The sequence below is a fragment of the Oncorhynchus keta genome, unplaced genomic scaffold (genome assembly GCF_023373465.1).
Source record: "Oncorhynchus keta strain PuntledgeMale-10-30-2019 unplaced genomic scaffold, Oket_V2 Un_contig_4274_pilon_pilon, whole genome shotgun sequence".
Lineage (NCBI taxonomy): Eukaryota > Metazoa > Chordata > Actinopteri > Salmoniformes > Salmonidae > Oncorhynchus > Oncorhynchus keta.
In genome coordinates, this window is record NW_026287684.1 from 259,433 (window position 1) to 275,336 (window position 15,904).

A 15,904-nucleotide genomic window follows, 5' to 3' on the forward strand; every position below is an offset into this window, starting at 1 on the left:
CCCACCATGTCAGCTAACATTTTTTAAGATAGCTAAATTAGTTTAGCGTCCAGCTGACCCAACTTGGTTTATGGTCGAATTACCAACAGGGGCCCCATTGATTGTGTTAGTCTGTCTCACTCACAGATATTATATTAAAAACGTCAAACAACTGCCCCCACCCGCATCAATGTTGGCCATCCCTGAAATAGGTCTACACAGCATGACAGAAAATACATATTATTCAATAGAACATATTTCATCATAAACAGCATAAGTTATGAGTTGGATTTTCAAACAAAGTTGTTTTATATTTAGAATGGGCACAGGACATGACACAGAGTCACTACACATCCCAGAATGCAGTCGATGGAGAAGGACAAGATATGATGATCGACAATTCCCACGAGTTGTTTGGATAGATGCATGCATGTCATCAATGGTTAGGAAGCGCACAGAGAAACGCTGAAGAACGGGATTGAGTTGATAAAACCGGCGTGGTGTTATCTCTATGGGAATTATAATCAATAATAATGTCTCACATTAAAGCTCCTATTGTTGATATGGAGAGGCGTAGGCGGAGGTCCACGGCTGAAAGTTCAGGTAAGAACAAATCGTAAACGTTCCTTCTATGAATCTCCGCGGTTTCTTTAGCACGCGATATTCGGGCGTTTGCAACAATTGTTGTGTCGTACATAGACACACAACTCTCAATGTACACTTTGGCATTTGTTTTGTACATTTCATAGAAGGTTCGACATTTCGAAAAGCCTATAGTTGTTCCTTGTCAGTTAGTGTTCAATAGTTAACTTTGATTAAAATCACCTGTGTTGTGTATGGGTAGGCTGCTTTCCTTAGATTTCACACTATTTAATTTGTGCGGAGGAGCCCCCAAATATTTTTTTTTTTTTTTTTACACTTAATGTATCTAGGATAACCAGGCCTCACAGACTTGTTTATTCACCGTTCCTGTGACGTACATCTGAAAACTGCTTGATAATTTGCTCAGATTTGTATGTCTTTCTGTTCACAGATATTGAAACCAGATTCTGAAAATAGTTTATCGACTCTTATTACCAGAGATTGTAGGCTACACTGCACTATTACTTAAGGCAGGGTTTCCCAAACCTGGGCCTGGGGCCCCCTGGGTCCACGTTTTGGTGTTTGCGCTACACTACACAGCTGTTTCAAATAACCAACTCATCATCAAGCTTTGATCATTTGAATCAGCTGTATAGTGCTAGGGCAAAAACCAAAACGTGCACCCAGGGGGGACCCCAGGACCGAGTTTGAGAAACCCTGACTTATGCTACAGTAGTGGTAAGATTACAACAACATGAGGATAGCTCATTTTAAGACATGTCAACATGAGGAGGAATGCTTTCACTAAATTTGTATTTAATTGAAAATAATATCAATCTGCTTTCCCTCAGATTATGAGAACTGTGAGTATTGATTGACTGGCCCGTCTCATAATTGAAGTTGCATGAAGACGATGTCACATGTTGAAAAGAATCCCTTCCCTGTTCAGTTAGGAGTCTTGGGACAGTGATGCTCATCTTAAGTCCTGTGGAGATGTGTAAGCTTGGGGAATGTCAGGTCAGGAGAGAGAGCATGTTGGATTTACAAGTCATTGTTGCTCTCTGGATGTTCCATGTATGACCATTTCTATGAATTCAACTTAGAAAACGCTGCTTGTCCTTTTTAAAAGACATGAAGTTGTAAAGATATCTTGCTCCCCTGTCAAAGTGGTAAACCTCCACAGAGGCATTAAATAGGCAACATGTGTGTGCATCATCATAGTGCTTGTTAAATCCACTAACATTTGAAATCCATAGATAATGTCATCAGTCTCACCGGTATCACTGCACTGAAGAATTGTGTGTCGCTGCATGTGACGGTCAGGAGCTTTCCGTTAGTCACGCACTGACTTGACGGGTTTAGTGCATTGGTCCACACAGGTCTCACATGACCTGACCAACTGGGATCCAGAGTTATTCCTGATGAGGAGAAACTCCTGGCCGTAGTTATGCCATATTGATTATGTTTGTCTAACAATGTTGAGTTTAGTTCTCTGGGGGATACCTACCTCTTCTAATAAATGTATCATTTTATTCTGAACGTTTTATGCAAGTTTACCTGCATCTTCTCAGATGTAATTTGTTACCCTACACAAGTTATATTGATGAATAAACACTTATAATAATGGAGACATTGAAGGTTAGGTTGTTTCATATCAATGTTTGTTCCTCTCTCTCGTTTGTTCCCTCAGATACCCAATGGGACCATGACCCCAGGGTCTACCGCCGTACATCCCAGTGTGACAGACTGTGTGTGGACATTGGCAGTCATGTGGCCGAGACCCCCTCCCCAGATGTCTCCCATCAATACACCCCCAAATGTTTGTCTGCACACAAAGGTGAGGCTACAGCCTGTCCTGGCAGCACATACAGTCACAACCAACACTGACTGTTTGCTAAAGTACCCATGATGCTCTGTACAACCGATGGCATTGGTGTAATTTAGTTTTTTGGACTGGCTAAGCTCTACACCCTTGGGAGAAACAATATTCATGAAGTACTGCTATATCAAATCATATTTAAATGTCCATATGTTAGTGTGTGATACTTCATGGAAGACTTCATCCACTTTTCTTATCTTATTGTTTTCCTCGTCTTGGCCGGACCATTTCATCCATTTGTTTGGCAACTTGGTGACTGTTCCCTCAGGATGCACCACTCCTTGTCACCATGGGGAAGAGGTTTGGCAGGATGGCTCGAGCTTGAGGACCACCATCCGAGCAGAGAATGAAGTAGAGGCAAACAAACTGGCCAACAACTACAGGGTGGGTGGAGTGTTGGACACAACGGAGAAAACAAAGCCTGGCAGTTTTTGTCTTCCATGTAAAACAGTTTTCATTTGAATGATTTACAAAATATCTCTTCAATTTGGAAGTGATGGTGTGTGTGTGTCTGGTTGTGTGTGTGCACATGTTCAGTTTGGCTTCAGAAAGTGGAAGAGTCACGTGACTGAGAGGCCCATCGAGGACAGGTCGGACATTGTGAGGGAGCTGTACTCAGAGCTGAACTTTGTCAGACCCCAAGGTTAGTGTCTGTCCTCCTGCTCCTCATTCACTTGCCCCCTGCGGAACCTCTAATATGACGATCATTAGAAAAGGTGCGGGTCGTGTTCAGTAGTCACCAAATGGAGATAACTGCCACCGAAATGGGGAGATCCTATCTGAACATGTCCAATAAGAAATGTTGTTTTTTGTTTTCCGTGGCAACGTTTTTGATAACGTTTAGCTACCATGTGCCCCAATGAACACGACCATGGCTTGATGTGAATCATTTTTTAAATGTTTGAGGGAAAAATACTCAAGATTGCAGTGTTCTATAGACATAGAGTAGAGACTATATGTTGTTGAATAGAATAGACATTTTTTTTTATCTATTTGATTTCAGGTTCATTGATCACTTGTGGAAACACAGCATACTTGATTTTATTTGGATGGTGGATCTCTTTAGCCTACCTCTTGGTCTGTGTCCTAATGTTTCTGACCATCATTGGAGTTCCCTATGGTAGGAACCCCTTTCATCTAATACACACATTTTAATGTTCTTTTAAATAAAATCTGCATTTATTTATGTCGGGATGACATAAATCTGAATTTCAATTGTAATATTTTGGGGTCTGGAATGTTATTTCAGGGAAGCTGTGTTGGAAGTTATCATGCTACTTTCTGTGGCCCTTTGGGAAGTCCATACTAAAGGTAACAGTTATGACTGGTTGATTATGCTCTTGTCTTGGCTTGTTCTCCATTGATTATTGCCTGGTCAGGGTGACGTTTAGCCTCAAGGAACCAGCTTGATCCCTGTGTTCATCATTCTCCTTGCTCCTCATACACCGTTACAACAACTAGGTCCAACAACTCAACAATAAATAAAGACTTGAACACCCAGCTATATTCATGATCTTGTTAGAAGTGTGTGCAATTGTCACCTCAATACTCTCAATCTCTGGGCCCCATTTTAATATTGTTATAGTCAAACTGATGCTGCTGATACTAGTGCTTAGTGTTTATTAGTAAGGTTTAATAATCTATCCATCCCGCTCTCTCCTTCGCTCCCTCCATCCATCACGCTCTCTCCTTCGCTCCCTCCATCCATCACGCTCTCTCCTTCGCTCCCTCCATCCATCACGCTCTCTCCTTCGCTCCCTCCATCCATCACGCTCTCTCCTTCGCTCCCTCCATCCATCACGCTCTCTCCTTCGCTCCCTCCATCCATCACGCTCTCTCCTTCGCTCCCTCCATCCATCACGCTCTCTCCTTCGCTCCCTCCATCCATCACGCTCTCTCCTTCGCTCCCTCCATCCATCACGCTCTCTCCTTCGCTCCCTCCATCCATCACGCTCTCTCCTTCGCTCCCTCCATCCATCACGCTCTCTCCTTCGCTCCCTCCATCCATCACGCTCTCTCCTTCGCTCCCTCCATCCATCACGCTCTCTCCTTCGCTCCCTCCATCCATCACGCTCTCTCCTTCGCTCCCTCCATCCATCACGCTCTCTCCTTCGCTCCCTCCATCCATCACGCTCTCTCCTTCGCTCCCTCCATCCATCACGCTCCTTCGCTCCCTCCATCCATCACGCTCTCTCCTTCGCTCCCTCCATCCATCACCTTCGCTCCCTCCATCCATCACGCTCCTTCCTCCCTCCATCCATCACGCTCTCTCCTTCGCTCCCTCCATCCATCACGCTCTCTCCTTCGCTCCCTCCATCCATCACGCTCTCTCCTTCGCTCCCTCCATCCATCACGCTCTCTCCTTCGCTCCTCCATCCATCACGCTCTCTCCTTCGCTCCCTCCATCCATCACGCTCTCCTTCGCTCCCCATCCATCACGCGCTCTCCTTCGCTCCCTCCATCCATCACGCGCTCTCCTTCGCTCCCTCCATCCATCACGCGCTCTCCTTCGCTCCCTCCATCCATCACGCGCTCTCCTTCGCTCCCTCCATCCATCACGCTCTCTCCTTCGCTCCCTCCATCCATCACGCTCTCTCCTTCGCTCCCTCCATCCATCACGCTCTCTCCTTCGCTCCCTCCATCCATCACGCTCTCTCCTTCGCTCCCTCCATCCATCACGCTCTCTCCTTCGCTCCCTCCATCCATCACGCTCTCTCCTTCGCTCCCTCCATCCATCCATCACGCTCTCTCCTTCGCTCCCTCCATCCATCCATCACGCTCGCTCCTTCGCTCCCTCCATCCATCCATCACGCTCGCTCCTTCGCTCCCTCCATCCATCCATCACGCTCGCTCCTTCTTTCACCTGGATGTTTAGCCCAGAAGCCTGGTCAGGCGATGCTGTGTGAAGTTCCCTCACTGTGAGGCCATCCCAGAGGAATCTGACTCAAAGGAGGTGAAGGAATCTACACCCCTGCTCATGCCCCCTTCTGTCCCCATCGAGGTCCCCCCACAACGGACGCGTTACTGGGTGAGTCTTGTCCCCTCGCCTATCGCCTCAACCCCTGTGTGGGCTAATATTTTCTCAAATAATATTTGTCAAAAGTTATATCCTTATAAGCGTATGTTGTTTACCTTATGTGGATTGCGATGGAATGTGTTTCATTTGTTCAGACTAACAAGACATCAATCTCTAAACTCAATCAGAGTGCCTGATTGGCTGCTCTGTTCTGCTCTGTTTTCAAGCTTTTGCCAAGACCATTTCATAACCAGTATTTTTTTCACATCTCTCCCCACTATGTGTGTGCACGTGCTTTTGTTTGTGTTTGCATGCGTGTCTGTGCCTGCTTGCTTGCCTGTCTGTGCCTGCTTGCTTGCCTGCCTGGTCTCCTGTGCTGTGCCCTGCTGGGTGCAGTGTCGTGTCAGTACCTATGTGTGGTTGTTGCTAGGCTACCCTCTCCTGGGGCTGATCCACAGCCTGGCCTGCTTCCTCTCCTGGATCCTGGTCTTCACCATCCCTGTGGCCAAGATGAATGCCCGCACCCTGGCCTTCATCCTCCTCATGCCCCCTGAGGACGTCCACATCCACCGGCTGAAAAAGGTGGACGAGCTCATCAAGATCTTCCCCTTCCATGTGGTGTTGACATTATCACAGCCTCTGAACTAGTTACCACTTTAATCCAACCCATTAACTTGGCCCTGTGGATTTCAAATAATGGCAGTGTTTTTTTTAGAGGAATCCTTTTCCTAGATTTGGAAATTTATAATTTGACGATTGCTTTGCTATGTTTTTCTGTCTCTTTTGCAGCCACAAGGGTGTGATAGCCAAGTACTTCTCTGTTGCTACCACGCCTTCAACTGGTACTACTACAAATACACCTTGGACGGAATCAATGTGTTCGCTGTCAGTATCCTTTAACAGACCATTATGGTTGTGATTATCTATCACCTGATTCATGCCAGGGAACTGGTGGTGGCGTTCCAGGTCGTCTTTATGCAGTCACACGGCTTAGATGATCAGACCTGGAGAAGTGTTTTGTGTCCTAGGAACCACATTCATTTGCTATAGAGATATTATGAGTTGGGCAGCGTGACTACAAAACAGATGACCTGGAACACCACCAAGGACCTAATGGAATGTCCTGCAAGTTGCACCTTTTACCCTGTCCAGCAGTGGTCAGCATTTCTGCTTAGTGGTTCTTTACAGTGCATCACCACTTTGTTTAAAGCAGACAATCAGCAGGTTTGAGGGAATCGGTTTAAGCAAAAAGAGGTATATTTCATTTGGTTCACACAATGAGTAGTTTTTTAGGATGCAAGCTTATTTATAGATCTGTGATTCTGCAATGTAGTTGATATCCAACACAGCGCTGTAGACTTTCCACTGGTGCTCCTTAAAGCAGTGTGCCCACCCAGACCTGCTGCCCCTGGTCATCACAACCCTGGTGGTCGGCTACGTGGACACAGAGAACCAGTTTGTCAGCTCAGAGGCCAAGTTCGTCGCTGCCGTCAGCTCCATCATCCCACTGTCCTATTACATTGGCATGGGCATCGCCAGGTAAGATTCGGTGTTAGTAGTTCAAATGGTGCATCTCAGCCCAGAGTAACACACCGTCTGTCTCTCTGCAGTGTCTCAGCCCAGAGTAACATGCTGTCTGTCTCTCTGCAGTGTCTCAGCCCAGAGTAACACGCTGTCTGTCTCTCTGCAGTATCTCAGCCCAGAGTAACACGCTGTCTCTCTCTGCAGTATCTCAGCCCAGAGTAACACGCTGTCTCTCTCTGCAGTATCTCAGCCCAGAGTAACACGCTGTCTGTCTCTCTGCAGTATCTCAGCCCAGAGTAACACGCTGTCTGTCTCTCTGCAGTATCTCAGCCCAGAGTAACACGCTGTCTGTCTCTCTGCAGTATCTCAGCCCAGAGTAACACGCTGTCTGTCTCTCTGCAGTATCTCAGCCCAGAGTAACACGCTGTCTGTCTCTCTGCAGTATCTCAGCCCAGAGTAACACGCTGTCTGTCTCTCTGCAGTATCTCAGCCCAGAGTAACACGCTGTCTGTCTCTCTGCAGTATCTCAGCCCAGAGTAACACGCTGTCTCTCTCTGCAGTATCTCAGCCCAGAGTAACACGCTGTCTCTCTCTGCAGTATCTCAGCCCAGAGTAACACGCTGTCTGTCTCTCTCTGCAGTATCTCAGCCCAGAGTAACACGCTGTCTGTCTCTGCAGTATCTCAGCCCAGAGTAACACGCTGTCTCTCTCTGAAGTATCTCAGCCCAGAGTAACTTTGCGGTGGGAGCAGTGGTGAACGCTACGTTTGGCTCCATCACAGAGATGACCTTCTACATCACTGCCCTGTTGAGGGGTCACAAGGCTGGCACCAAGTGCTATGAGGAGATCGTCAAGGCTGCTCTCACTGGAACCCTGCTGGGCTGTATTCTCTTTATCCCAGTGAGTGGCACCTAGACACACACGGGCATCTCCCTGATATACACAAAAACATTACCCTCGAAGACTGACACACAAACACCAGTGTTTATTTCCTCAACAAAAATAGAGACTACATTATTACTCAAACACCTACTTTTCAGTGGCAATTGATGAGACTGTAACTGACTAAATAGACCCAGAAAACTAGAACTAAGGAAAATGTTCTATTCTGCAGTGGATCGGATGCACCACACACAGCCCAGCTTACATCCAGCTGGTGAGCTGCGGGGGAGCAAGCGATGTGTGTGGCCAGACAGACTCAGCTCCGCCTCCGATTATACACATCGCGCAGGCGACTTTCTTCCCTGTAGCTAACCAGTCACCAGATACCCCTTGCCTGGTTAAAAAACACAAGATGCTTCATGAAATTTAAAAACAGTAGCAGCTTTAAATTGAATAGTAGAACAACCGTCCAGCTATGTTTTTCTCTCCCTTGAGTATAGAATTGTTTTTGAATTTGTAGACTCGCTCAACCCCTCGCACTTTCCCCACTGCATTTCATAGCCTGGTTATTTAGCCAACATACTAGCCACTTCTCCTTATTTTCTTCAGAGAAAATGGTTTGATTCTAGCCCTTACCGTTAAAAAGACATGACCCATAATACCGTCGCTACACATTTTACATTTCTAAATGATATCGCAGACCGTTCTAAAACTAGGCTACTTGCAGATGGGACTTAACCATTTGTTTAGGCTACACCTTGTTCAGTCATGTTACCTCATTAGTTAGCTATAGCCAACCACCTGGGGCACGTTCAGCAGGATGCAGCGTTTTGGGACGTTCAGATAGAAATATGCTATGTAGAACAAACATGCCTCTCTGACATAAGGGATAATGTTGGCTCTATTCATGGTATTTTTTTTAATCTGCAATGTTTTTCAACTGAATGTGGCCCTGGTAACATTACCAGTATGCAAACATTTGGTGGCACAGAAAGGAAAATGGATAGCAAACCATTTGAGTAAATCCCTCTTGCCGCTACTCTATATCTGACGGATTAAATAAAGTTATTTTGACTTAATGTGGACCCAGCACTTGGACCAGAACTCGAACACGGGGACTGGGATTTCAGCCATAAGAGACTCTGACTTTCCCTTGGCCTTGAGCACAGGGGACTCGTGACTGGAGTTTTAGTGACTGGACTACATCATGTCTCCTGTCTACCCAGGGTATCAGCATGATCATCGGGGGCTTTAAACACAGGGAGCAGAGGTTCAACAGCCGCTCTGCAGGGGTCAGCTCAGCCCTGCTCTTCATATCAGTAGGAGGTAAGAGCATGAACACACATGCACAGATACACACGCACATATGTAAGCACACACAAAGAAACACACGTGTGCACACAGGCAAGTCCCTCGAGATATACAGTCGGACTCTGTAAAGCCAGTTGGGTTCTCAGTACATCGCGCCGAGATGTATTCTCCGGGAAGCAGAAGGGTGGAGGTATAGGTTTTATGATTAACGACTTATGGTGTAACATACAGGAACTCAAGTCCTTCTGTTCACCCAACCTAGAATATCTCACAATCAAATGCTATCTCCCAAAATAGTTTTCGTCAATAATAGCCACAGCGGTCTACATCTCCCCTCAAGCCCGATACCACGACGGCCCTCAAAGAACTTCACTGGACTTTATGCAAACTGGAAACCACATATCCTGAGGCTGGATTTATTGTAGCTGGGGATTTTAACAAAGCAAATTTGAGGAAAAGGCTCCCGAAATTCAATCAACATATTGATTGTTGTTCTCACACTGCTAAAACTCTCAACCATTGTTCTACTACCTTCCAGAATGCATATACGGCCCTCCATTCGCCAAACAGACCACGATTCCATCTTGCTCCTCCCCACCTATAGGCAGAAACTCAAACAGGGAGCACCCGTGGTAATGACTATTCAATGCTGGTCTGACCAATCGGAATCCACGCTTCAAGATTGTTTTGATCACGAGGACTGGGATATGTTCAGAGTAGCTTCAGAAAAGAATATCGACACATATACCGATACGGTGAATGAGTTTATCAGGAAGTGCATAGGAGATGTTGTACCTACTGTGACTATTAAAACCTACCCCAACCAGAAACTGTGGATAGAGAGGAGCATTCGCTCAAAACTGAAAGTGCGAACCACCGCATTTAACCTTGGCAAGAAGACTGGGAATATGGAGAAATACAAACAGTGTAGTTATTCCCTCAGCAAAGCAATAAAGCAGGCTAAACGTCGGTATAGGGATAGAGTTAAGTCCCAGTTCAACGGCCCCGACACGACATATGTGGCAGGGTCTATAGACCATCACGGATTATAAAAGGAAAATTAGCCACGCCGCGGACACCATTGTCTTGCTTCCGGACAGGCACCTTTGCTCGCTTTGAGGATAATGCAGTACCACCGACGTGGCCCGCTATCAAGGACTGTGGGCTCTCCTTTTCTGTGGCTGACGTGTGTAAGACATTTAAGCGTGTTAACCCTCGAAAGGCTGCCGGCCCAGATGGTATCTAGCTGCGTCCTCAGTATTCCTATGTAAGAATGCTGTTCATTGACTATAGCTCAGCATTCAACCCCATAGTACCCTTCAAGCTCGAGGCCCTGGGTTTGAGCTCCGCCCTGTGCAACTGGGTCCTGGACTTCTTGACGGGTCGCCCCCCGGGGCCCCACAAGGGTGCGTGCTCAGCCTCCTCCTGTACTACCTGTTCACCCACGACTGCGTGGCCATGCATGCCTCCAACTCAATCATCAAGTTTGCGGACGATACTACAGTGGTAGGCTTGATTACCAACAACGATGAGACAGTCTACAGGGAGGAGGTGAGGGCTCTGGGAGTGTGGTGCCAGGAAAATAACCTCTCACTCAATGTCAACAAAAATGAGATTGTGTAGCACCCCGCTATCCACATCGATGGGACCGCAGTGAAGAAGGTGGAAAGCTTCAAGTTCCTCTGCGTACACATCACTGACAAACTGAAATGGTCCACCCACACAGACGGTGTGTGGTGAAGGCAGTGCAACAGCGCCTCTTCAACCTCAAGAGACTAAAGAAATTTGGCGTAACACCTAAAACCCTCTCAAACTTTTACAAATGCACATTCAAGAGCATCCTGTCGGGCTGTATCACCGCCTGATATGGCAACTGCACCGCCTACAACCCCAAAGCTCTCCAGAGGGTGGTGCGGTCTGCCCAACGCATTACCGGGGGCAAACTTCCTGCCCTCCTGGACACCTACAGCACTCAATGGTGTAGGGATGCAAAAACGATCATCAAGGACATCAACCACCCGAGCCACTGTCTGTTCACCCAGCTACCATCCAGAAGGGGAGGTCAGTACAGGTGCATCAAAGCAGGGACTGGGAGACAGAAACTGTTTATCAATCTCAAGGCCATCGGACTGCTAAACAGCCATCACTAGCACATCAGAGGCGGCTGCCTATAGACACAGATTAGGAATCACTGGACACTTTTAGAAATGGATCACTAGCCACTTTAATAATGTCCCGTAACTAGCATTACTCATCTCATATGTGTAAACTGTACTCTATACTATTCTACGGTATCTTAGTCACTTTTAAATTCTGTTTACATATTGCATCACCCATCATGTATATACTGTATTGTATTCTATACTACACAACTGACTGTTCAACAGCCATCTCCAGCACATCAGAGGCTGCTGCCTATAGACATAGATTAGGAATCACTGGCCACTTTAAGGAAATGGATCACTAGGCACTTTAATAATGTCTCCGTATCTTGCATTACTCATCTCGTATGTGTAAACTGTACTCTATACTATTCTACGGTATCTTAGTCACTTTAATTTTGTGTAAATATTGCATCACTCATCTCATATGAATACACTGTATTCTATACTATGCCACTGTATCTTAGTCCAATGCTGCTCTGACATATATATATATATATATTCTTAATCCATTCCATACTTAGATGTACGTGTATTTTCGGTATATGTTGTGAAACTGTTAATATTACTGCACTATCGGAGCTAGAAGCACAAGCATTTCGCTCCACCCGCAATAACATCTGCTCAACAAGTGTGTGTGACCGATAAAATGTGATTTGAAGTCTGAAAACACACGCACATCTACGAACAAGTTCACACACTTTGTTCTGTCCCGCAGGCGTATTTGCCCCAACCCTGTTCTCCAAGGCCTACGGTAGCCTGGTGTGTGCGGGCTGCTCCAGCTCTCAAGCCAACACCAGCGGGCCCTTTACCTGTATGGACTGCCACTATGACATGGTTAGTACCTACATCTCCTGTTCGCCTGCTGCATCATCATTATGAACTATTACATTGACTGTGCTGCTGTGACGCGTCTCTGGGTCAAATAATACTTGAACTGCACTTGATTGAGCTTATCTGGCGCAATGGAACCAATGACCCAGTGGCCAGAAGGGGTAACCCTAACCCATCCATCTGGTATTCCAGACAGGCTTCAGTCAAGTATTTGATTGAAAACAAGTATGATTTGAAGCCACGTCTGTAGTGTCGTGACTACTGCGGAAGTGTGTTATGATGATGTTGTGAGGGGTGTTTGTGGGTAGCCCCAAATGCTTAAGCATGTATTAAACTAAAGCCATGTTATGTTTCTCAACAGAGTGGAAGTAACGAGCCCTTATATCTCAGACATATTGAGTAAGTTCCAATAAAATACCCATTCTGTCCCATGGTTTGTTGGTGTTACCAGTCAGTCGGTCTGCTACGCTGTAATTACTTGCTGTATGGCTTGTTTTCCAGGCCTCTGGTATACACCATCTCCGTGTTGCTGCCCTCCGCCTACCTGATTGGCCTCATCTTCACCCTGAAGACCCACTCCCACATCTACGACATCCAAGTCAGTGACGTGCACGATCACCACCAGGGTCAGTGCCCTCTGGGGGGCGCCAGCGGTGAGCCCACCAACCACAAGCTTTTCCCCATAAGTTGTAAAGTTTTGTGGTGTTGTGGTTATATAGTAGACAGGAACTGGAATGTGTGATGCTTCATTGTATTGGTTTCTAATGTTTGTGTGTGTAGGTGGTCACGGTACTGTCCACTGGTCCAGGTTGAGGGCTCTGTCTGTGCTGATCATGGCCACGCTGCTAATGGCTGCCTGTGCCGACCTCACCACGGAGCACATCAAACCCATCCTCGACCACTCCGCCATCTCCCAGGTACGCCCACACCTGAGCCATGTTCATTAGGCCACAGCGTAGAAAAATGTTGTGCAACAGAAAATAAACATTCGCTTTTCTTATTGGATAGGTTCAGATGGTACGTCCCTGTTTCACTCCATTCTAAACCTCTTCCTTCCTTTTCATGCCCATTAACCAACTGAGACCATACCCAGGGGAATATAATATATGATTTGTTTAATTGGGTAGAAAATGTCTCTGGAAAGCTCATTATTGAAAGCCCCTGTCATTTTATAAAACTGAATTTTACACGCATGATGTGACCTGCTGTTCAGGATAAGCATAAAGATAGCCAAACAACTTTTAAAATGTGTTATGTCCTGACTATGTAAAGGCTAGTGCAGTGTGTCACTGTCTGTCATTCATTTCTACAGTATTTCATCGGCGTGACGGTGTTGGCGATGGTGCCGGAAATTCCCGAGATCTTCAACGGAATCCAGTTTGCCCTGCAGAATAACATCAGCCTCAGGTAAGCCACTATCAAGCTCTGATACTGCGTTTTCACTCTCCTGATGGATCTTGTCTCGTCGTGCATAACCTAGTATCTCTAGACAGACCGGTTGCCTCCCACAATGTACCAATGTTCAAGCATACACTGTACATAGGGGCAGCAGGTAGCCTAGTGGTTAGAGCATTGAGTCAGTAAGCGAAAGGTTGCTAGATCGAATCCCCGAGCTGACAAGGTAAAAATCCGTTCTGCTCCTGAACAAAGCAGTTAACCCACTGTTTCCGAGGACGTCATTATAAATAAGAATTTGTTCTTAACTGACTTGCCTAGTTAAATAAAACCTAAACCAACGTCAGTTTGGCAGAGAGGAAAGGGTGGAGTTGAGCACCAGGAAATCCGTCCAGAACCCTGCCGTAAACATTTCTGGTAGCTAGCTTGATGGAGCTTGTGAAAGATATTTTACACTCCTGATGAGTGTATTTCTCCAGTGACTAGTAGCATTACAAGCTGACAACGACCACTGACTGGCTGTCCGCCTCTGTCTTGTTTCCAAGCCCCACCTACCCAAACTCGTCATTTGTTGAGAGAGTTGTCTGTCTGAAGATCACCCTTATTGAATTGGCCATGAAAATCTGACATTATTCCCAGAGCAAGTGCTGTTGCCCCCCTAGGCCCGGGGTTTCTGAGAACTGTAACCTGACATTGATTTGTCTGCAGCTTGGAGGTGGGAAACTGCATAGCAGTGCAAGTCTGCATGATTCAGATTCCCTTACTCATCTTGTTCAACACTTTTTATGTAAGTAATTTTACATCTTTATCTGCATTGTGATTAATTGCATCAGATTTGCACTTTATCAATATAATTGTCAGTATCTCACTTGTTTCTGTACATAAAGCATCAGGTTTTGATCGTAGACTGTAGTGGTCAGAGTTGAGAAGATTCCATCTCTTTTCCAGGATGTGGGATTCGTGCTCCTGTTCAGTGACTTGCATCTTTGGGCCAGCATCTTTAGTGTGATTGTGGTCAACTACATTTTCATGGATGGCAAGTCTGACTACTTTCAGGGTAAGTTGTTGTGCTTGGTTGGAATTGCTATGTCGGATATCACGGATTAGAATGAATTCCGAACCTCTGTTTCCTTTCCAGGGACTGCTTTGGTGGTGGTTTACCTCATTCTACTGGCGCTGTACTTTTTCGCCCCATCACCCCACGCCTGTTGAGCTGCTCCGCAAGAACAAACTTCAACTCCTAGAGTCCTTTCAGTCACTATTTACAGGAGCTGCTTTGTTAACTATTTCGATGCCATGTCGAGTCATATTCATAAGGGCTTGCAGCGGGAAGTCCAGTTAGTCCCTCTCTGTTGCAATCTGTTTTCTTCCTTTGGTGCCTGATGAACATGACCCAGTTCTGGGCATCAATGGCCCTTTTACCTTTGGAATTATTTGCATTATGACTTCTAAATGAACATTCCTATACTGCACATCCGGGGTGTATGTGAACTATATGTAGGAGTTTGGTAGATTAAAATGCATATGTTGTTAAAGCAGGGTATGTTAATATTGAATTTATAAAGTGGTCACAATTGTGCTTCACATTCATTGGCGTTTGGTTATTAAGCTGGATTCATATGGACCGAAACATCTACACATGGTGTAATGCTAGGATTTGTATGGACCAAAACATCTACACATGGTGTAATGCTAGGATTTGTATGGACCAAAACATCTACACATGGTGTAATGCTAGGATTTGTATGGACCAAAACATCTACACATGGTGTAATGCTAGGATTTGTATGGACCAAAACATCTACACATGGTGTAATGCTAGGATTTGTATGGACCACAACATCTACACATGGTGTAATGCTAGGATTTGTATGGACCACAACATCTACACATGGTGTAATGCTAGGATTTGTATGGGAAGAAGTACACATTTACTGCCACTTTCTCAACCTTCCTGCTCTGTTTTCTATTCTTGTGATTCTTTGCAAAGTATTGCATTGGATAAGGTGCAGCCAGGTCTATTTCAACAAGGTCTTGTACCTGAGCAGGCAGGTAAACAACCTTCCACACAACTCATTTTGTAAAGGAATGGTATCTAGTCATAAGCAAGGGCATGCCAATTTCAATGTGCATGTTGCACAGAGGATGTTATGGTGGTTAAATAAATCTTGACTATTAGGCAAGTACTTGGTAAAGTGTGCACTACAAGGATGGCAGCTCATTCCATGCCAGTTACCATTACATTGTTGAAGCAGACAAACCATTCCCAGATCAGTTTGTGCTGTCTAGCTTCAACTTGTGACAATGACCACTGGTGTTGGCAAGACCACACAAACAGAT

At 45.8% G+C, this 15,904-nt stretch overlaps 1 protein-coding gene across 2 annotated transcripts; it reads left to right on the forward strand.

Moving 5' to 3' along the window:
- Positions 1–308: 308 nt before the first annotated feature.
- cax1 (cation/H+ exchanger protein 1) lies at positions 309–15,148 on the forward strand. 2 transcript variants are annotated; one of them, XM_052509273.1, is made up of 20 exons: positions 309–582; positions 2,252–2,398; positions 2,709–2,824; positions 2,978–3,083; positions 3,444–3,560; positions 3,690–3,751; positions 5,316–5,468; positions 5,853–6,038; positions 6,246–6,345; positions 6,854–6,995; positions 7,697–7,880; positions 9,089–9,188; positions 12,054–12,172; positions 12,531–12,568; positions 12,671–12,795; positions 12,950–13,086; positions 13,482–13,576; positions 14,273–14,351; positions 14,513–14,621; positions 14,703–15,148. In XM_052509273.1, the coding sequence occupies exons 1-20, from the start codon at positions 513–515 to the stop codon at positions 14,774–14,776; spliced, it is 2,259 nt and encodes a 752-aa protein (XP_052365233.1). In that variant the 5' UTR covers positions 309–512; the 3' UTR covers positions 14,777–15,148. The 2 variants fall into 2 exon arrangements, with proteins under 2 accessions (XP_052365233.1, XP_052365232.1); XM_052509272.1 differs by having other exon boundaries at positions 310–582; positions 12,671–12,822.
- The last annotated feature ends 756 nt before the right edge of the window (positions 15,149–15,904 follow it).